The 24,145-nt window shown below is 38.6% G+C and overlaps 1 protein-coding gene and 1 non-coding gene across 3 annotated transcripts in view; one reads left to right on the top strand and one right to left on the bottom strand.

The window, feature by feature from the left end:
- Positions 1 to 24,145, bottom strand: part of LOC134675440 (uncharacterized) — a 184,386-nt gene that overhangs the window by 17,510 nt on the left and 142,731 nt on the right. For both annotated transcript variants that reach the window (XR_010099741.1, XM_063533708.1), the window contains exons 4-6: positions 21,270 to 21,366; positions 18,094 to 18,200; positions 16,098 to 16,202 (exon numbers count right to left, since the gene is read on the bottom strand). Coding sequence is in view for 1 of the 2 variants with exons in the window: in XM_063533708.1 (XP_063389778.1) it covers positions 16,098 to 16,202; positions 18,094 to 18,200; positions 21,270 to 21,366 (309 nt within the window). In the remaining variant the exon portion in view is untranslated. The remainder of the gene's footprint in view (positions 1 to 16,097; positions 16,203 to 18,093; positions 18,201 to 21,269; positions 21,367 to 24,145) is intronic.
- Positions 19,435 to 19,507, top strand: Trnar-acg (transfer RNA arginine (anticodon ACG)). Its single transcript has one exon. It is a non-coding gene; the product is annotated as a tRNA-Arg (tRNA).

Below are 24,145 nucleotides of genomic sequence, written 5' to 3'. Positions count from 1 at the left end.
GTCTATGATTAGAAATCCGCCCACGTTAACATTATAGGCCTTATAGGGTCGTACCGGAGATATAATCGGCTTAAGGATGACTCACATTAGACCGGGCCGGAGCTTTGTTTTCTATAGAAAGCAGAGCGTGATCAGTTGATCACCGATCAGCCGTCATAGAAAATTACATGTCGGACGCCTCGGCCTGGGCACGCTCCGGGCCGATCATCCTTTATGGCTCCTCTACACGATGGGCCAACGCTGGCCACTCCAAGGGACGCAGCCATGCGGTAGAATAAGATAGCAATATCACTTGCTCCCTCTAACGCATAAATGCGTTCCTTGGAGCGGCCGGCGTTGGCCCATCGTGTAGAGGAGCCATTAATGGCGTCCGCTAGCTGGCGCGGGTGCACGGAACGGAACGGGACGCCGCAAAATTTCACAGGAAAGAAAGGAAACTTTCATTTTGAAAATGGTTAATTTAAATTCCCATACAAAAATATACCTGACCACACATCCAGGATAGATTGAGGATAGACGTACGAGGAGGCCCGACCCCAGCGGATCTGGGAAATGGGCTGGACAAAGAGAAGAAGGAGGAAAATTTATGTTTCCGAAATTCTGCAAATTTATATTGGCACATCAGTAGTTTTGCCGTTTCATAATAAGTAGGGGAGACCGAGGTGAGTTGTGACAGAGGCGAGTTGTGACATCGTCGATTTTTTGGAATCTACTAACTAAAATCTAGGTCGCAATAGCGTGCGTTTATTAGTTCAAGTTACGAGCTGACAAACGCGTCACAACTCTTCTCTGTCACAACTTACCTCGGTCTCCCCTACCTAGCTGATTTGACTCGATAGTATTTAGTATAATAGCCTATTCCACCAATAAATTATCTTGACTGTACAGTAACTTCAATGAGACGTTAACAACAGAACACTGACACTTGGATAATTATGTAAATAGATGAATAATTGGCATAGTTTCGGAGACGCCTGTAATCAGTTCCTAAGCCCTAAAACAGATGGCGTTATGAAATACTTTTGGTCGCTATTAGCAAAAAGAATAGATAGTATAGAGGGGTCCTGTCAAAGTAAATTTTGTAGTCACGGTACATTTACTGCCATCTATCGACACACGATTAAAACTTAAAATAAAATTGAAAATGTATAAATGAATTAAAATATGTTTACGGATATATGATTATTAATTTTTATTGTTCCACAATGACCCATGTTCTTTCACTGATACGTGTTAAAATTGTTAAATATCAAACGGTATCGCCAACGCCATCTAAACGACAATAGGCCAAAGGTGTATGGCGCCATCTATTCGACAGTGACTTTTGCTTGACATCCGAGGCACGTTTTTTTCTTAGACTTTATTTATCTTATACGGAGTTATATATATCTCTGCTATTAGCTTAGCGGATTTTAGCCCTTTACCAGGAATGATATATGTATATTTTCCACATACAGCACTCCAAACATTTGCTCTACAGGGTCATTAGGGTTCCGTACCCAAAGGGTAAAACGGGACCCTATTACTAAGACTCTGCTGTCCGTCCGTCCGTCTGTCTGTCAGCAGGCTGTATCTCACGAACCGTGATAGCTAGACAGTTGAAATTTTCACAGATGATGTATTTCTGTTGCGGCTATAACAACAAATACTAAAAACAGAATAAAATAAAGATTTAAGTGGGGCTCCTATACAACAAACGTGATTTTTGACCGAAGTTAAGCAACGTCGATCGGGGTCAGTACTTAGATGGGTGACCGTTTTTTTTTGCCTTTTTTTGCATTATGGTACAGAACCCTTCGTGCGCGAGTCCGACTCACACTTGCCCGGTTTTTTTTTAAACGTCAGCCTGGTAAAGGGTTAACCTTATATCGCGTATAATGAATTTTAAAAGTTTTATTTCATGAGTAACTATCGTGGTAACCTAAGAAGACAATACAACAATAACCATTTGCTAAGTAGAAAAGGTGAATACGTTAAATAATATTCATATAAAGCTTAAATTAGTTTAGATCGATCGGATCTTGGCGTATTTAATCATATTATTTTTACTTTTTATAATATTTATTTGTTCGTTGTAACACTTGTAAACTTATGGGCCACAAAAAAAAAAGACTTGTATGGAGGCCCATACAAGGAAGGGCCTCCATACAAGTCAACTTTTAGGCTAAACAGAACAGACATTAACTTATATGTGGTGCTTAGTTTAATATCTATTCTGAATTACAAAGTACGTGTGTACACATGCGGGCCATTTTGAGGCCGATCCGAGCCCGAAAACCTTGGAGACGATCGTCGATGATCGTTATTATCAAAGGAAGATCAAAACCGTAACAAAATAATTTAGTTACTGTTTTCCTAATATTTCCTACAGGGATCATCCATTAATTACGTCACACGAATTTCTAGGTTTTTGACCCCTCCCCCCTCCTTGTCACACTAGATCACATTTTGTAAACCCCTCCCCACCTGGTGTGACGTCACATTTTAGGTAATTTTGTTTTCAACGAAATCGGCAATACTAACTATGCATTATTAAAAAAAAAATTTTTTTGGTTAAAGAAATATTAGTAATTTTATAACAGAAAACCAATTAGGAACGAAAATTGCCTACTTCCAAAACCTCATTATTTAAATGTACATCGAATAAAAAAATATAAATTAATTTTCAGTTACTCATATAGTGATGAAGTTAAAGTGACGTCACAATGTTTGTGACTCCCCCCTCCCCCATGTCACAACATGTCACATTTTCTTAACCCCCTCCCACCCCCTAAACGTGTGACGTAATTAATGGATGACCCCCAATGTGAAATATCATACGGTATTCATTTTGGGAAATAAATATTTTTAATCTCTGCTAAGTCTCTGCCTACCCCTCCGGGAAATAGGCGTGATTATATGTATGTATGTATGTATGTATGTAAATATTTGTAAAGTCGTCATCACACTCCTTACATATTTAAAAAGTTTGAAGCATTAATAAATAAGTTTGAAGTTAATGTATGGGCTTTCAAGCACTTGATGTTTAACTTTTACCTTCAAAGGTGAAACTTAAGACAAAGTAGACAAAGCTTTATTAAGTTAATCCTATAAATCAGCTTAAGTAGGCGCCGAGATAAATGTGTTCGCTTATATTAAACACATGATAAAACGTAGGTATAAGGTTTAGAAACGTCTCGAATTCTACACCGTGCCATAGAGAAATATACATACTAAGAAAACCGGGCAAGTGCGAGTCGGACTCGCGCACGAAGGGTTCCGTACCATAATGCAAAAAAAAACGGAAAAAAATGCAAAAAAAACGGTCACCCATTCAAGTACTGACCACGCCCGACGTTGCTTAACTTTGGTCAAAAATCACGTTTGTTGTATGGGAGCCCCACTTAAATTTTTATGTTATTCTGTTTTTAGTATTTGTTGTTATAGCGGCAACAGAAATACATCATCTGTGAAAATTTCAACTGTCTAGCTATCACGGTTCGTGAGATACAGCCTGGTGACAGACAGACGGACGGACGGACGGACGGACGGACAGCGAAGTCTTAGTAATAGGGTCCCGTTTTACCCTTTGGGTACGGAACCCTAATAGAGTACTCACTCCATACATCAGTTTTAATACCAAAACGACTATTATTTTCACAGTCGACATCTAGCATCGAGTAGCGGAATTATCAGTACCACTACTTGATACTAGAATTCTCTAGTGTCGCGACTCACGAAAATTATATTGAACAATAAATATTAACTGAAAATTGTTGAGCATTCGACTTTTCGGTCGTCGGAGCATCTATTGTTAAGTAGCAGTACTCATAATTCCGCTACTCAATGCTAGATGTCGAATACGAAAATAATAGTCGGTTTAGTACTAAAAACTGATGTATGAAGTGAGCACTCTATGTATTTTTTTCTCTATGACCGTGCTAAGAAGTGGCGTCACTTCTAAATAAGTAGAAGTATTATTGAAACGTAAATGAGATTAGATATGTACCATTATATACCTATCTAAAATTCCTAAAACAATAAGATGGAGAAACCAATGTAATTTACCTATCGAATTATTATGTACCCCATGAATCATATGATGCAATATTATTACAATTTCCAACTTTACAAACATTTCATAAAGGTAGCATACGCACAGCAATTTATACGTCATAATTTCCGGCTCGATTCGGGAAATGAATTAGAGACTCACTAGATATGAAATAGTAAAGATATGTGACGTTCCACTGCAAAAGGTACCTTATGGCGGCTGGTGCCGCGATTCGGGAAATAAATTAGATATTCACTAGATATGAAATAGTGAAGATATGTGACGTTCCACAGAAAAAGGTACCTTATGGCGGTCGGCGCTTACGTCGCATAGCGCCGCAATAAAATTGGAGCGGCGTTAATAATAGCGTAAGCGTCAACCGCCATAAGGTACCTTTTTCCGTGGGACGTCACATATTTTTAATATATCGCATCTAGTTAATCTCTAATTCATTTCTCGAATCGCGCCGTTCATAGAAGTTTGACTTTTAAAATAACACTCTTCTTTTTTTCTTCTTTTTTTCTTCTTCTTTTTTTTCTTGGTCTAACGCTGCTCGTAGACATACTGATAAGTATATTTTATTTAAGTATACACTCAATAGGTGAACATAATCCTACCTTCTTTGTCAATGCGATGGAAAAATTACATTAGGCACATTCATAAGCGAAAAAAGGTTAAATCAAATAACTTTCTTATATAAAAGGATTATTAATTTTAAGCAAATATTTTAATTAATCGATCGTACTCAATCTTTAAATCCCTGTTGAACGTGGGCGCTTAATTAGAAGAAGATTAATATCGAAATAGATTTGCAATAACTCTATTCTTGTAATAATTCAATCAATGTTGTCTTGAATAATCTATGGCGTGGGTTTCGGTCAGTGGTCGGTATAAGTCTTAGAGGATAACCAAACGGAGTAGTCATAAACAGGCGTTCCCCTCTGTCGCAAATAATTGTATGGACTGACGTTTATCTGACATGCCTACTCGTTTTTTACGTTACCTATGCATTTGACGTAAAAATCGGCAGACTGTTTTATACTGAAAATTGCAGACAAGGCGTCTCCGTTTGGTTATATCCTCTAAGATACAAGTGGGTCGTAAAGGAATTATATATAATATACTAGCGACCAGTGGCGGCGCGTCAAACATATTCATAGGCAAGCCGGGGCTAATTTGGCTTACATATTTCCTTTACAACTCTGCATAAACGTCCAAAAACAGGCAAGCCGGTGGAAATCGGCTTTTATGGACGCGCCGCCACTGCTAGCGACCCGCCTCGGCTTCGCATGGTTCACACAAAATCTTAACAAATTAAACACCTAAACATTCCTCAAGAATCATTTTATTGATACGTGAAAACCGCATGAAGATCCGTTCAGTAGTTTTCGAGTTTATCGCGAATATACACACAAACAGACAGACGCGGTGGGGGACTTTGTTTTATAAGGTGTAGTGAAGATTATACGATTAAGGATGACTCACGTTAGACCGGGCCGTGTCCGGGCCGGAGCTTCCGGCGCTTACTTTTCTATGACATGACAGGCGATCACGTGACGCTTTCCGTAGAAAACGATACACTGGAAGCTCCGGCCCGGACACGGACCGGTTTACGTGAGTCTTTATTCAGAAATTATGTTATAGATTTTTTGTAAGTACGAGTTTTTAAGAGCCCATCAACGTGCACACTAGCGCTGTAAAATGAATGTCAATATCGAATGCCAATGAATTGTCAAGGAATGTCAAATTATGTCAAATGTAAGGAGAGGTGCCGAAACACCAACGAAAAGATGTCAAATATAAGAAGCGAGTTTTTACTGCAAGGTTAGAAATTACAATGAATACAAAATGTTGATCTTATTAATAATTACAGCTAGGTTGAGTGGGAAATTGCGATGCGTGTGCAAGATGACGCTCTACTTTTTGGACAAAGTACAGATGCATCGTTTGCACGGAGATGTTGTTTTGGGTCAGATCATAGTGCACATGCATAGCTGCAGAAAATGTACATCTTTGTACATAGTGGCGACTCAGAAAAGGGGCGCTAAGTTAATAACAAACAGAAGTCAGGTCGAACTATATAAGTTAAAATACATGCATATAAAATCTAGGTAATATGTAAATCTAGAGTCAAATATAAAACAAATAAGGTTTGAGTACATTTAAACACAAATTGAATGATTTAATTATTAACTATAGGTAGACACTTAAAGGTTCGTACTTGAGTCAAAAACCACCTCAGTCGGGGCGGTTGTATGTTTTCGCGCACTTGGTACTGGTTCACTATACACACATTCACTTTTTTCACTATCACTTGTTTCTTTTTTGTCAAGCGGTTGCTGCCGTTCCAATCTCCAGGTTCCCGTTCGGTATTTGTAGTATACGTACAAAATAATGACGAGTATGGGTATGCTGATGATTAATGATGTTCCGATGGTAATGTATTGGTATCGGTCATGAGAGGACATCTCTTCAAATCTGGATTGGGACTTAAGCAGTTGTATCTCACGATGAAGGTGTTGAAATTCTTGTTCATGCGTTTCATTATTGAATGTCATGTGAATGATTGATGTATTCAGTACATTATTTAGGGGGGATAATTCTAATAAGATATTATGAGGTTCTAAGTCAATAAGTGTTTTCTCGATATAATCTTTGTTAGCATATAGCATAAAAGTGTCACCTTTCAATACACAACCTTGACCGAGCTGAATCAGTCCGTTGTTATGAAGTGCTTTCGTCGCCAGGCCGTCTGGGCATAAAATGCGAACTAAGCATTCTTCGCAGCAGGCGAATAGCCATGTGTTTTGTTTATGCAATTTGTACCATCTGTCGGCGCAGGGTTTTGTTTCCGTGTGGCAATAGGAGTCATATTTCTTGTGATGATTTAGGATTTCTGTGTTACAAATAGATTTGCCTTGTTGTACGTCATAGATGGGATTGTTCAAGTGACATAATAACTTTTGTTCGTTCATTTGGAGGCATGTGTTGATATCAGTGAGTTCCATTGGGATGAACGTGTCTTGATTAATGTTAAATGCAATTAGTTCGGTTCCGGGAATGACCTGTATGATGTTGTCACGTGATGCGTGTTGCGGGACACTTATTAATCGGTCAATTTCATATACTTCGTCGCTTAGTAAGGGGATTTTGACTTCCATTATAAGATATTGGTCGGTTATGCGAGCGTGAATTTTAAGTAACTTGTATAAGTTGCGTATATTGTCATGAATCTCAGGAAGGGCTAATTTGCTGGCTAGGTGGCGAGCTATTTTATTTAATTCAGTTTGCAATTGGTTTGGAGATAGAAGATGGACGTCGACTTGTCCGTGATACATATTAGTTAATGTATTTATAACGGTTTGCTGTATGTTTTTCAGATGTTGAAGGATTCCGTTTGCTGCCATAGAAGATGTCATAATGTACAATGCATTTTCGTGTTGAGTATAAACATGTGTTGTTTCCGTTGATAATCTGTTTAGGTGCTCAGTAAGAATTTGAAATTGCTTGCTCATAGTATGTTCGTTGCGTTTTAATATATTGCCTTCAGCTTCGATTATGCTAGTCTGATTTTTTATTAGTTGTAGTAAATGTTGTTCGTTGTTTCGTGTCATTTGGATGTCATTTTCATATTTTTCGGCGAAACGTTGATCCAATACCCCAAATAGGGAGTTTGCAAGGTAACCCACTCCGTCAGCTAGCCCTCGCCTGTACCGAGGATTTTCCATAGGTTGATTTTTGAGTAACGTGTTGTAGTAGCGTAGTTCTCGCATGTCTTGGTCCAGCTGATTAACAATAATATGAAATTGTTCTAACATCTCGGGCCGTATCGAACGTTTAATCTGTGTCACATATCTATTCAACGCGTCTATATTTTGCCAGTAATTTGTCATGTTATAATATAGAACGATTTTCCAATCATCTTTGATTTCTTGCATGTCAGATATCCTGTCGAAATATAATGTTCGATCAGAGTCCAATGAAGTTATTTTGAAGGTTCTTGCATCGGCTTGAGTAACAGGAGTGAATAGTGTCATCATTAGTAATAGAGAGTAACATAAAAGTGACATCCAGGACGTCTTGCGGGATCTCGAGGAGGGGTTTGCATTGATAGAGGGGGGCGATGAGTGGTTATCGTTGTCATTTCTTGTATTGTCATTTGAATTAGTGATAAGTGGTACGAGTTGCACAATGGGCCGCTTCATGATGGCGTTTTCTGTTTTTAGGGTGACCACTCTCGTGTGTCCATCTTTTCCAGGGTGGGTGTCAATAACTCGGCCTAAAGCCCATCGTCCAACAGGTTGATTGCTTCGAATGCACACAATATCGTTCAACTGTAGATCGTCGGTTGGCTTCTGCCATTTATTTCTCGACTGTAATTGTTGTAAATATTCTCTAGACCAAACCAACCAAAAGTCACGGGTTATTTTTTGTACTAGTTGCCATCTCTTTCTTAGATCATAGTCCGAATCGATGGGTTCAGGGATTGTCAGGTGGGCGTCTCCCACGATTAGGAAGTGACCCGGTGTGAGGCACTTCAGATCTTCAATATTTTCAGTCAGGGGGCACAATGGTCTTGAGTTAAGACATGCTTCAATTTGGCACAGCAAAGTCGAAAATTCCTCGTAAGTCAATTTTTGTTCTCCAATTACCCTTTTTAAATGGTATTTAGTACTTTTAACACTTGCCTCCCATAGGCCGCCTGCTGAAGGCCAAGCTGGGGCGTTAAAGTGCCAGGTTGTGCCCTTGTCAGTAAGACAGTTTATTACTGTTGTATCCATGCTTTGTAATATTTCCTTATGTTCTTTTTGCAGTTGCCGATTAGCGGCTACGAAATTGGTCCCATTGTCGCTGTACATGTCTTTTGGTGCTCCACGTCTCGCACAGAACCGGCGGAATGCTGCCAAGAATGCACTGCTGCTGAGTTCTGATACCAATTCTAGGTGTACTGCTTTTGTTGCAAGACAGACAAATACGGCTATGTAGGCCTTCAGTGTCTTTATCCCTCTGCCCTTGTTTGCTTTAATGTCAACAAATCCTGTAAAATCTATTCCCGTGTGTAAGAAGGGGCGGGATGGTGTCACTCTCGGTCGAGGTAGGTCTGCCATAATTTGTTGTTGTTGTGCGGCGTTGAATCTCCGACACGTAACGCACTGGTGGAGATATTTTTTGACTGCTTGGTATCCCCCTACAATCCAGTATTTGTCGCGTAGGTGCACTAGGGTTAATTTAGGACCACCATGAAGGTTTTCTAAGTGTGCTCGTTTTACTAATAATTCTGTCAATCTGCTATTTTTTGCAATAATCATTGGATGTTTCGTGTAGTCATGGAGAGAGGAGTTGTTCAGCCTGCCTCCTACTCTCAGGACATCATTGTCATCTAAGAACGGATTGAGTTTTAAAATGTTACTTTTCGTACTGACAGTTTTGGTTGCACGTAACTTCCTTATTTCGTCGGGGAAGTCGTAGTGCTGAATGTGCTTGACAATGACCTTTTCTGCAGTTAGTAACTCGGCCACTGTTAAGTAGAATAGCTTAGCTTGCATAGTCCGCATTCGTGTTATTGCAATAAAGCGCAAAATCCATGCTAAGACTCGAGTGATATGAGTCATGTTGCGATGTCGGCTTAGTAATTCCATTATTAGCGACGGTGGCTCTGATTGCACAACATTCGCTTGTTTTGGTTTGACTTCACAATCTGTCGAGGGTATCTTGTTGTCAAGCGATGTTTTGTCAAAATTTTGTAACCATTCTGGACCTTGCCACCAAAGCGAGTGGGCTTTCAAGTTAGATACGCTAAGACCTCTTGTGGCGCAATCTGCGGCGTTATCTTCTGATTTGACGTGGTTCCAATGCGCGCTAGGAATAACGTCGAGCACTTGTTTGACTCTGTTGCTGACGAACGTTTTCCATTTCGTAGGGTCGCCCTTGAGCCAGCTTAGCGTAATCATAGAGTCTGACCATGCAAATGTGTTGTCAGGTAAGCACTCCCACTTAAGAGCTTGAATCACCTTTTTCATGAGTTGTGATAAAAGTACCGTGGCACAAAGTTCTAGTCGGGGCAAAGTCTGTTTTTGACTTTGGCTTATGGGGGCTAATCGGGATTTAGCGGCGATAAGAGTTACGACGGTTTTGTTCTGCACGTCTGTCGTACGGACGTAGATGCAGCATGCGTAAGCCTTTTCTGACGAATCGCAAAATCCGTGTATCTCGAAATCGTGTGTCATGTCACCCAACCATCGTGGTATTTCTATGGTTTCTATGTCACGTATGTCAGTGGTAAATTTGTACCAATCATTTTGTACTTGTTCGGATACTGTATCATCCCAGTTGCAGTTAGATTGCCATATAGATTGAAACAGTATTTTAGCCTTTATTGTCAAGGGGGTCAGGAATCCTAAGGGGTCGTATATTTTTGAAATTTCCGATAGTAGGGTAAACCCTCCAGTGAATGAACACCCCCCAGTGAATGAACAAAATCACGTTTTTTGTCTAAAATAAGAAATATAGCAATTTCTTCCACTTGCCTTATTTTTTTTCTTATTAACAACTCTATTTCCTATGCAATGACTACCCGTAATAAATTTATTTTCGACCAGTTAGGATGTGACTGGCGTTTGAAGTTTACGTATTTCTGGATTTGAAGTTTTGTATGGAAATATTAGATCCCAGATAAGAGCAGTGTACGTTTGGAGCAACATATGAAGTGCTTATTTAATCTTTACCAGTACAAAGTTTAGTTATTTGGTTAGATTAAGAGTTGAACCTTCTATTTATGTACACTTTGTCGGCATATTATGCGATTAAGTCTTTATTTTTTATAGTTCCATTACTGGCTCATCAAATGTTCTGAAACCAGTAAATGAACAGTGTGTTCATTTACTGGTGTCGCGTAGATTTCGTTTTTTCCCCAAATGTATATATAAACGCAATCGTATTGAGCTTGTTTTTTGTGATTCTGCATAGAAAACGATTCTGATTCATTTAGCCAGTATTGGAACAAACCAAATTTCTATAGTCCATTTACTAGATTTGTCATGCCTATGTATGAACAATACAAAATTTGGCTTGTTCATTTATTGGATTTCTACTAATTCTATGTATGAACAGTGTAATCACGAATAATGCAGTGACAAGTTTATTATTTTAAGCATTATTTGGTGAGCATGACCCCCTTTAATCAAAATATGCACGTTGGTTCTTATTTTAATGGTTAATATATTTTTTTCCTTTTAATATGTAACGGGTTTCTATGTTATTGGTGAATAACCATCATTTTATTACATTCTAATCGATTCAAAGTCAATATGGAGGGATAAAAAGATATAAACGCTATTGCTATACCTATTAAAATAAAATTAAGAGCCGGAAACGGTGTTTGTGATAAAAATGATTTTATTATGCTAATTAAAAAGAGTTAAATAATGTTCATTCACTGGGTTTTTCGGTGTTCATTCACTAGTTTTTATGTTCATTCATTAGGTTTTTGGGTAGTTTTTGGTAAATTCTGTTATAATTCAAAAACTATGAAAGTAATTAAAAATCGCAGAAATTACTTTCTTATTCATTAAATGAGGATTGATTTAATTGCAGTTAATCATTCCAATTATTAATGAATGCTGAACAATGATTTTTCAAACTTGGATAATTGCTTAAGTGTTCATTCACTGGTGGTCTTACCCTATAATGCGTTTTGTAAGTTTCCCCTTGGGTTTGTCATTGAACGTGTTTTTAAACGAGAAAGTGTCACGTGCGGGATGCCATTGTAATCCGAGCGTTTTAGTCGCATGGGCATTGTTGAAATCGATGACGGTGGGACTAATGCTGTCGTCCGGGATATTTTCTGGCAATGCTTGCGTATTGCTCATCCACTTCCTTAAGTTAAATCCGGTTCGAAGGACCAAAATTATGTAAAATGAATGTCAATATCGAATGCCAATGAATTGTCAAGGAATGTCAAATTATGTCAAATGTAAGGAGAGGTGCCGAAACACCAACGAAAAGATGTCAAATATAAGAAGCGAGTTTTTACTGCAAGGTTAGAAATTACAATGAATACAAAATGTTGATCTTATTAATAATTACAGCTAGGTTGAGTGGGAAATTGCGATGCGTGTGCAAGATGACGCTCTACTTTTTGGACAAAGTACAGATGCATCGTTTGCACGGAGATGTTGTTTTGGGTCAGATCATAGTGCACATGCATAGCTGCAGAAAATGTACATCTTTGTACAAGCGCCACTGCTAAATTATCGTGATTATTTAAATTTAACGAAAGATATTTAAAAAAGGGGCCGCTATGTACTGTAGTTTGTATTTAACTACCTTTTGAATATATCAAACTAGTTTTTATGTGGCTGTATTAGTCGATCTATGAACTCAAAACAAAAACGGCCGTTTTAACTTTGGACGCCTAGATTGACGAATCCAGCAACATAAAAACTAGTTTGATATATTCAAAAGGTACTTAAATACAAAATAAATATTTTTCGTTAAATTTAAATATAAATATATGTCGTTGAATTTAAATAATCACGATAATTTAGCAGTGGCGCTAGTGTGCACGTTGACGGGCTTTTAACATGAGAAGTTAAGAAAGACAAGTTACCAATACCAAAAAGAATATATAGTATAGAGAGGTCCTGTCAAAGTAAATTTTGTAGTCTCGGTACAATTACTGCCATCTATCGACACAGGATTAAAACTTAAAATAAAATTGAAAATGTATAAATTAATCAAAATATGTTTACGGATAAATGATTCTTAATTTTTATTGTTCTATACTGACTCGTGTTCTTTTATTGATATGTGTTAAAACGTTAAATATCAAACGGTGTCGTTAACGCCATCTAGCCGAGAATAGGCCAAAGGTAATGGCGCCATCTATTCGAGAATGACTTTTTCTTGTGGTCCGAGGCACGTTTTTTCCTTAGACTTTATTTATCTTATACGGAGTTATATATATCTCTGCCAATACCAATCTACCAAATCGTTTATTCACATATTTGACATTATATATGTACATTCTATTGTAGTTTGCGTTTGTAACAGCGCCATCTCTTAGGAAATTTGGATATCAAACATAAGTTTTGTCATAATGTCCCGCTCTTCGCCTGTGTTCTGTAGCAAGCCCAAGCCTCTAAGCTAAGCCAACTTAGCGAGTATTATAGTGGATCCAACTTTGTCCCCTGTGCCCGTCATTAGACTTGATAGGTAAACCCGCGTAGGAGCCTCCAGGGCACGCTTGCTAATTAACTAATGGCATTTCAAAGTTAGTAAATACCAGACATTTCAATCTCACCTCGCCCTTTGTGATCTTGAAACTTCATGCGGTCTAAGGGCCCCCCCACATCTGGCGTCTTTCGAGCGTCGGCGTCTACAATTCTATGGCCGACGTCGACGCAACGTCGACGCAGCGTCGACGCAACTGCGCAGCGACATCATTTTCCATAGCGCTGGACCGACGCCGACAGACGCCGACGCTCGAAAGACGCCAGATGTGGGGGGGGCCTAAGTGCCTGCCTACAGTCAGATACAGAGACTTCCAAAACACCTCTAGATATACACGGTGTAACATGAGGAAACCGAATAATTTTAACCACGCATTTCCGAGGTCAAAAGAAGGAAAAAATTAATATAAGTTTAGGTCAAAATTTCGCGAAATAAAATTTCTTTGTTGTTTTTTTTTTTTAATTTTTTGAATGTATTTGAACATAAAAAAATAAATGTTATTGGTAAACTTGTCACTTAAAATTGATTTTTACATTTTTTTTTTCGTAAAACCTACTTTTTGCAGTGTTACTTGTCACTTTTTGACATCTATCAATAAGGATATTTAGATTACGTCCCGTAGCAGCAACATCACCATCAAAAAGGCCTTTTACACTATGTAACAATAAAAAAACTTGTTATTTTTTAGACGAATTTCAATAAAGTTTATAGGGCATTTTTGTCTCTAAATATGATCAGGACAGGAATATGCTTTTAAAATTATTCGGTTTCCTCATGTTACACTATGTATTCTAAAGAGGGGCCAGGTATTAGATGACAAAAGATATGTATGGTGAGCCGCGGGAAATTTGCGAGGGAAGAAATGGTGATCGCGGGGATTTTATTTTAATTTTAATTTCTCTGAAAATATACCTTTGTTTAAAATTTTGCTCGTCAGACTATCACTAGTAGCTATTTTATATTAATAGTATATTGTTGTTTATGCAGTGTAACGATATACAATTGAAATAAATGCAAAATTAGACATGTATTCGTGTTTCTTTATACATATAGAGACAATTTTAATTTAGCAAGGTTTTGCTGTAATTTAGTTTCTGTGTGATTGCTGATTATTTTAGATGGCAAAAACATGTAAGAATTCAATATAAAATACTACAATTTTGCGTAAGCCTGATATAATAAGTTTAGTACCTACTTTTATTTTTATCTCTTTAAAAAAAAATCTTTTATTTCAGACAAAGTCCATATCCACATAATAAATTAATAACTAAGTACATTAAAATTATAATTAAAAAATTACATAAAATAAAATACAAATTCAATTAAAAATAAAATACAAATTATTACTAACTATTATTTACACTAATAATAAATGTCATACACAACCTTATAGTTATGCTGGGCCATACAACAATGTTTCACATATGCGCAGTAAAACCTGCTCGCAATCATTTTCAAAATGCTGTTGGCGCTCGTTTAAAGTTTCTTTAAGACAACATTTGAAAAAATTCCAATCTATTTCAAACCGCTGCTCTAAGGCTTCAGGATTTCACTACTTAGATACCAATATACCTAGATTCTCGTTAGCCTAAACTATTCTGATATAACTATGGAGAGATACTTCGACAGCACTCCCAAAGTTTTGGAGCAGGTTTTCAAGTTTCACGGTTCGGAGAATATGAGTTTCCGACTGCTTATCGTTTAATGCATTTCTCTAGTTATATTAGTAGAATACATATCTTAGGAGGATTTATTCAACGAGCTACCCGAAATGGGGTCCCTTTGTTTCCCATAAAGTTTTAAGTCATAATGTCTTGTTAGTCATATTATCAAATAGTCATAAAACTGAAACCGTTAACTTTTCAGGATTTTCGTTAGGTTAACCTATATATATGTCGGCGGCCGATCGTAAGATCAGGCATATCGTAAAACGTGAAAATCTTTGACTCGTTCCATGAGTCGACGGCGCCCCGCTACGCGGGGCTCCTATTTCTGGGCAGTTTGCCCTTCGGGCATTTGAAGCAACCTAACGAACCTATCCTACCTATATATTGGTTTAATGTGACTATCGTCAGGAGTGTCTCACTCCGCGATTTCGTCGCTTTGCTACAGGTACCTAAAAGTATATCCGTTCGGCCTCAATTTTGGGGTTTGCCATAAGCCGCGCGTGGCGCTGTCGCCACCTAGCGGCCATATCTGTGCTGATCGTAACAGACGCGTTTTGTTAGAGAGTGAGTCTTCTGTACTTAGTACTATTATTTATTCTGTGCTATCGTCAAAACATTACACAGGAACATTACGATCTGCCTGATCTTACGATCGGCCGTCGACATATTATATATATTAGGTTAGTTTGTGTTATGGCAATCCTGAAAAGTGGCGCGTTTCTAAACCAAATAAATTATGACTAACGAAAATGAAGGCAAACAATACATTATGACTCAAAACTTTTTGAGAAACAACCCCCCTGAAATACTTACTACCTAGCGCCTCTTGTACCATCCCACTAACCCGGGATTAACCGGTTAAACCTGGTGTTACCATGGTTACCAGTACAATTTAACACTGGGTTACATTGCGGACTGTTGGTTACGTCCAATTCAACCGACCGATCAAACACCGCAATGTGATGAAACTCGCATGCGAGTTCTCGCATCGTCTAAATGAACCCTTAGCGGCTACCGCGAAAACCGTAATTCGCAAATTGCGGGGATCTTTCTCTTTTACTCCAACGAAGGCGTAATTAGAGTGACAGAGAAAAATCCCCGCAATTTGCGAACTTCGATTTTCGCAGTTATAGCCCTTATCCTAGTCACTAGGACCTAGTGGTTACCTGCTGCGCCCCGTAGCCAGCTCCTTCTGTTTTTGTTCCGTCTCGTATTTCCTCTGCAGCTCACGAACGTGCTCTTGTCTGATCAGCTTCTTCAGGGCCTCGAACCTGCCATCAGATAGAACGATTTATTTACAAACATTTTTACAACATAATAAAAACACTAAAACTTATAAATAAAAAATTTGCCCTAAGCAGGCGTGGCTCACTCCGCGATTTCGCGCGCGCTAAAACTCCATCCGTTCGACCCCAATTTTGGGGTTTGCCATAAGCCGCGCGTGGCGCTGTCGCCACCTAGGGGCCATATCTGTGCTGATCGTGACAGACGCGGTTTGTTAGAGAGTGAGCCTTCTGTACTATTATTTATTCTGTGCCTTAAGTCGTAGTCCGTAGGTGTGGTGCCCAGAAGGCTAGGCCTGGCCGCATTGCCCCGCTGGATGTGGCAGTGCTGATCCGTTGGGCAAATTATTGGCCAGCCCTCTGGTCACCGGAAGCCTCTATGAGGCGCTTTGACATTGAATATTAGCTTCTCTCTCTCTCTCTCTCTTATGGATTTATACAGAATTTGGCGAGGTCACGAAAGTCGGTTCACACAAATGTATTAAAAGTAAAAATATACATAATGTCAATATGCAGGGAGAAAAATGAGGACTACGTTTGTATGGAGAAGCGGACGGAAGTCATCTATCATCTTACTTAAGACCTCCTTTACCCATCTCTCTGCGGTGGTACCATGAGCCCCCCTTCATGGTGGTACCCGGGGCCACGACGGGCCGGGAGTAACGCAGGATCTTTCCTGAGATGTAAAATGGTGGACAGACTGTTGTTAGGGTTCTGGACACAAAGGGTAAAAACGGGACCCTATTACTAAGATCGGTCTGCCTGTCCGTCTGTCTATTTGTCACCAGGCTGCATCTCATGAACCGTGATAGCTAGACAGCTGAAATTTTCATATATGATGTATTTCTGTTGCCGCTATAACAACAAATACCTACTAAAAAATAAAATTAATACAACAAACGTGATTTTCTTACCGTTTTTTGCGTAATGGCACGGAACCCTTCGTGCGCGAGTCCGACTCGCACTTGTTAGTATTTTTTAGGTACCTTAGTAACTTCTTAGTAGCTTTGAAAAGCTGGTTCTAGTTGGATGCGTCAAAGGGAGAAGAAGTAGAGGCAGGGCTCCAACTCGGTGGTCTGATGCCATACGCGACGCTACGGGCGTCAACATCCAGGAGGCAATACAGCGGGCCCAAAACAGGGAGGTTTGGAGAGCGGTGGTGAAGAACTGCACTCCTGATGGTCACGACCCTCAGCCTTGAGGAACCGACAAAGAAGAAGAAGAAGAAGTAACTTCTTACCTATCTCTCTGCGGTGGGACCATGAAAGTTGGCCCTCGTGGCCGCGACGGGCCGGGAGTAACGCAGGATCTTTCCTGAGATGTATAATGTTCGACACAGGTTTTTCGGTACCTTAGTAACTTCTTACCTATCTCTCTGCGGTGGTACAATGAAAGTAGGCCCTCGTGGCCGCGACGGGCCGGGAGTAACGCAGGATCTGTCCTGAGATGTATAATGTTCGACACAGGTTTTTTCGGTACCTTAGTAACTTCTTACCTATCTCTCTGCGGTGGTACCATGAAAGTTGGCCCTCGTGGCCACGACTGGCCGGGAGTAACGCAGGATCTTTCCTGAGATGTATAATGTTCGACACAGGTTTTTTCGGTAGCTTAGTAACTTCTTACCTATCTCTCTGTTGTGGTACCATGAAAGTAGGCCCTCGTGGCCGCGACGGGCCGGGAGTAACGCAGGATCTTTCCTGAGATGTATAATGTTCGACACAGGTTTTTTCGGTACCTTAGTAACTTCTTACCTATCTCTCTGCGGTGGTACCATGAAAGTAGGCCCTCGTGGCCGCGACTGGCCGGGAGTAACGCAGGATCTTTCCTGAGATGTATAATGTTCGACACAGGTTTTTTCGGTACCTTAGTAACTTCTTACCTATCTCTCTGCGGTGGTACCATGAAAGTAGGCCCTCGTGGCCGCGACGGGCCGGGGTACCGCAGAATCTTCCCCGAGGTGTGTGGCACGTTGAGCATCCCGAACATCTGGAAATAAATAATAGATATAAGTAGGGTAATTCGCCAGTAACTGGCCAATATTAGTAATTGGCCACCCTAAACTAAAAATGAATTCTTTTCACTCATAAGTAAACAGAACTCATTTTGGTATAAGTATGGCCAGTTATTGAAACCTTATATTAAAATAAATTCTATTTATAGGTGAATAGAATTCATTTTTAGTTTAGGGTAGTTAAGATTTATATAGTTAGTGAAAAATTTAAGTTACTTTTATGTAGCTAACTCTTAATGCAATTATGAGGGTTTTGGATTTGCTATTTTGGCTACCGAGTCCTAAAACTTAAGCTAGTATTTTATTTTATATTGTACCAAATTCTGATTATTATCAATTCAATAAGATTTAAAACACTCCAAATAATAAACCCGGCTTATAAAACAATAAAAGTAAATCAATTACTTCATAATGGCGTGAACAAAGGGCGTATAAATAGCCAAGGCGCGTTCGGAAACTCGTAACGAACGAGCGAAACAAAGAAATCACTTCAAAGACAACTTCGAAAGCTGTTCGTGTCGCGATTTTTTTTCTATTATTAAGTTTCTGTAGCAATTTGTTCTGTAAAAGACCGCTTTGAAGCGAAATTCAAATCGTTTTTATTCCTTGAATGGGAGCTTGGTTTATTTTAATGTCGTTTCTGCGTTTCTGCTTTGCACATGTATGGCTGATTAGTTTATTTTAAACTGTTGGCTGAATCGATGGAATATAAAGATAACCAGGTAGGTACGTAAGATATAAACTGTAACACAACTTACACAACTGTATTCCAAAAATACCGGGTGTGGCTTTAAATAGGAGAAATATATTAAACTGTAAGCTGTACTCCTCAAACTGACCAACATTTGTTCAGCGACTTTTAAGAATACTTGTATTTTGATTTTTATTACACTTTAAAATATATTTAAGACGCAATTTGCTATCGAACACACGGATGACAGCGGTCATTAAAAACATTATTTTAATTTGTCTGAAAAAGAGAAAATCGTCAGAAAATCAACACTTCATCATTTTTAAAAGTTGTTAATCAAAAATTATATCGTTTGAAGAGGTGGATATTTTTTATTATTTTTTAAATTAATAATTTATCAATTTTATCATCTTGTAATTTTGTTAATAAGAAGTTAAATGTCACATTAAACAAAAGTATACAGCGGTTATGAAATTTACTTGCGAACGTAACCCACATTTTCAACCTATCTCGCAACCGGCCTTGTGGCGCAACGGATAACGCGTCTGACTACGGATCAGAAGATTCCAGGTTCGAATCCTGGCAAGGTCGCAATATATACTTTTTATTTTTTTATTTTTTCAAGTCACTTATAATCAGGGGTCGGACAAAAAGTGCGGATGACGTAAAAATGACGTAATCTTGCACACAGGATGATGTTTGAGTTTGTATTTAAACCTCCTTGTGACACGTAGTAACTAAGTAGTATTAAAGAAGTAACAAAATAATCGTAAATAAATCCATGGAATTAATAATACAGGTGGTAGGGTGATGTAGTGAATAAAATAAATTTCACGAATAAATGTCTTTTAATATTGCTTACCTTCGTTGGTATATCTTGATTACAGCAAGAGCAGTATACGTGTTTGTCACGTACCTCCAAAAACGGAAAATTGCCACAATATTCGAGTAAAGATGACATTTTAGAGCGTTTTCTTATACATTAGTAAATATAAATTTTAGCTAAATATAATCATGAAGATACAATAGCTAAACAATAACGAAGTCAATTTATTGTTCATCTGATTGACAATGCGTCAGTCAAAAACGTACTTACTCATTTCAAGTGGCGATATCGTTTAATAAAGAGGTTGATAAATGATAAGTGATAATTGTTTATGAAAATCAAAAATACTATTTGAAATCATCCTATAAGTGGTTTGACGTCATCCGCACTTTTTGTACGACCCCTGCTTATAATATTTACATTATATTATAATTTTATAATAAGTAATGGTATTTAAAAAAAAAACTTCATTTAACAAAGTATAAGTGCGAAGTAAATAAACTCAAAAAACGCACTTTATATTCCGTAAATTTTACGTAAACATATTTTGAATAAAATAGGAATAGGTATACTTGGTCAAGCAGATCTTGTTAGTAGAAAAAGGCGGCAAATTTGAAAAATGTAGGCGTGAAGGCATATCGTCCCATAGAAAATTTGAATTTCGCGCCTTTTTTTACTGACAAGATTTGCTTGACCAGCTTATATGTTGACTTTAATTTTGACTCTGTCTACGACTACGGTATGGAATTTATCTGACAATTTGAAATCCGCTAAATAGTATTTCATGTTTTGCCCATGCTGTGAGTTGGCGTAGCTTAGGTGTTTCCCTAGCCAACAGCGAAACAGTCTATAAACTTCGGCCATAAATTAAACGCACGAGGGGCGCCCACGCAGATTAAAGCAACTAATAGTCTATACAAACGCAAATACTAGCAACTCTTTGTTCCACAACAATTATATTAATAAATTAATTTGTTATATAAGTGCAAGTTCTATTTAAGGATTAATTAGGTATTTGGGCGTGTGGGCGACATGCTAGATGAAAATTTGTTGAAATAGTACACCTTTGTTATAGATAAATTAAATAAGAAAATATGCTTGAAGTGTTCACTGAATACCTTCATAGATAGAAATCCATTTATAATAAGTTATGAGCAAGTTTTACTAAAACTTGTTTGTGACTAAATTAAGGCTTAAAAAAGTATTTAGTTTCAAGCGTGTTTCAAACTTATTAAAAATACGTTTTTCCGTACCTCCCTGTTGCACCATTCCACTAAGCCGGGGTTAACCGGTTAATACGTTAACCCAGTGCCAATTGTACTGGTCCCCACGGTAACTCCAGGTTTTACCGGTTAACCCCGGGTTAGTGATTGGTGCAAGAGACCCTAAGAGTCACAACAATTGCTAGTAAGATTTTACTCTCTTCACCGACGCCATCAAAACCGGATCAAATTGTTAAATTAGAATCGACCTCCAGGAGAGAAGTGACTCCAGGGGACAAGTGACTCCAGGAGACAAGTGACTGACCTCATCGTAGTCGGGCGTGCGGACGACGTTCGGCGGCGCTTTGGTGACCACTCGCCCGAACGCCTCGCGCGGCACTGACGGGTACTGGTATCTGAACCTGCAACAACGGGACACCATTATAATTAAATATAATGTTACATACAGGATGATTTCTGTGTCGTGATCCAGAACCACTTTTTCTGACTGTGTAAATGATCCACATTATCATATGGTAGTATTTGATTAAAAGATAATAACTTTAATTATTCTTATTTTTCAAATAAAATTAATGTTATACTAAGTAATTATGGTCACCCTATGACTTTTGACATACGCTGTATGGAAAGCGAGAAGACGTCACTTGAGTAGGGTCACCAAATTGTATGCAAAAATGTTTTTTCCTACTTGTCATCTGGAAAATAATCATCATTATTGGTGATAAACAATAATTAACAACATCATTAGGCTCATCTTTGGATTCTGTATGATGTCTGGCTCTCTTGCTCCACGACCCCGAAATCACCCTGTATAATGTACATATATAGCTAAATCAATCGGCGAAGTCATCATCATCATCATCATTCTAGCCTCCAGTGGCCCACTGCTGAGTGTAGGCCTCTCTTAGTGTACGCCACTTATCCCGGTTCTGGGTTAGTCCCATCCAGCGGGCGCAGTTTGGTTCCGTTTTTATCGCCTTTCACTATGCCCGTCACTTTCACACTTACATACTTGTTAGAACGTGACAGGCATCGTGACAAGCGATAAAAACGCGACCGTGCTACCGCCGCAGTAGTGTCCCGTGGACGCGACGAGCCAGCGGACGCAAGGCGCTTCTCTCATCCGAAAGCGGCCACCATTGGTTGGTATCTGACCGATCATTCATTGGTTGGTATTCAATGCATAATAATAAGCCATATGGCTATTTTCAAAATGTTTAGAATCCTTATTGTTTGCATTTAGGTATACCTGAGGCCACAATCATGGAAACGGCACACACACACACAGCCATGACAGACACGACTAGACTGACACTGACGGCTCGATTCGGAAAATGAGTTAGATTTCTACTAGACTTCAACAAGTTACGATATGGATAATTTAAAGATATTTGTAAGATAAATATGTCAAATTTGACGTTTCCGCGATTCTGGAGATCCTCTTGAACGATTTCGACAAGTTATGACTTAGATATCCAAGTCACATCTAGTCGATATCTAATGTAGATCTAGTTGATCTCTAAATCGTCTCTAGATCTTGTGATTATCTCGAAATCCGAATAGGCTTGTTAGAGTGTATTAGAATATCGATTATCAATCATTCCATTTTGCACGTGAGTAGAATTCCTACCTAATATAATATAATATGTTGCGTTAAATGTTACAAAATTAATACATAACTCCGTTAAAATTGCGAACAAAGTTTAGACCTAAACAAACTTTCATGAGTGGATAAAATGTTTGGTAAATATTGACCGAAATATTTTTGGGTAATATATTTTATGTGCCATTATATTAGGTATTAACTTTGTGTGAAATTATATTTATTGTGGCAGTCGTTTTGTTGTCGCGGTTTGTTAAAAACGAAATAAGTTTTCAGGCAGGTAACTCAGGCAGGCTAACCATAGGTACAGTCAAAGTCAAAAATATCGATACGAATCTATACACTGCAGTGGCGGATTTGCAGTCTTTGCCGCCCTAGGCCCCAGGCCCTGTAGCCGCCCCTTTCTCAGTACCCATCATATTGACTACATTTTGAGTTATTTCTTGTTATCATCAGCAAATTTTTTGTCACAATTTGCTGCCCCCAAAAAGCTTGCCGCCCTAGGCCCGGGACTTCTTGGCCTTAGGGCAAATCCGCCACTGATACCTTAAGGCCGTGTACATATTGTACTTGTGTGGCTCTTATTGTATCTCAAATTAATTATTTACGGAGTTAGATATTTTATTATATTAAATATTTATGCCGCTAGTGCCGCTACAAATGATAGGTATCGCACTGTACCTATTTAAAATAGATTAAACATGTGAAACTAATATAGCGGCTTCCATGAACGCAGTGAATGGACACAGAAATAGTAGTTCATAAAATACCGTTTCGTTTCATAGCACCCACTCTGCAGCTTTCAAATGAAATATTTAATTAGTCACAGAGGGCGTATCCCTCATTCAAATCAAGACTAAAACAAAAGAGCTTATGTCGCTTTGCATCGTTATTGGAAATAAGACCTTTTGGCACTCTGGCACACTAGAGACGTTATTTTATTAGGGTTCCGTACCCAAAGGGTAAAACGGGACCCTATTACTAAGACTTCGCTGTCCGTCCGTCCGTCCGTCCGTCCGTCTGTCACCAGGCTGTATCTCACGAACCGTGATAGCTAGACAGTTGAAATTTTCACAGATGATATATTTCTGTTGCCGCTATAACAACAAATACTAAAAACAGAATAAAATAAAGATTTAAATGGGGCTCCCATACAACAAACGTGATTTTGGACCAAAGTTAAGCAACGTCGGGAGGGGTCAGTACTTGGATGGGTGACCGTTTTCTTTTTGTTTTTTTTTTTGCATTATGGTACGGAACCCTTCGTGCGCGAGTCCGACTCGCACTTGCCCGGTTTTTACATTAGTGAACCGAGCAAATAGGGTATTTGATTTATATAGCAGATTATAAAATTATGTTTCGATAAATTTTACTTTACAGTGTAGACAATAGGCAATATGTCATAAAAAAGGAGATAAAACGTGGAATTTCCCAATCTGAGGCTTTTTAGGGTTCCGTGCCTTAAAAGGAACCTTACCCTCATAGGATCACTTTGTTTCTTCTTCTTCGCTGATAGGGCTCGCCAGAACCCCTAGTGTAAATTTTATTTTCTCAAAAATGGACGGCAAAGCCGACTT

Source organism: Cydia fagiglandana, chromosome 22 (genome assembly GCF_963556715.1).
Source record: "Cydia fagiglandana chromosome 22, ilCydFagi1.1, whole genome shotgun sequence".
In the NCBI taxonomy this organism is placed as follows: Eukaryota; Metazoa; Arthropoda; class Insecta; order Lepidoptera; family Tortricidae; genus Cydia; species Cydia fagiglandana.
The sequence above is the reverse complement of the archived record's forward strand: the minus strand, read 5'-3'. Positions and strand labels throughout refer to the sequence as shown.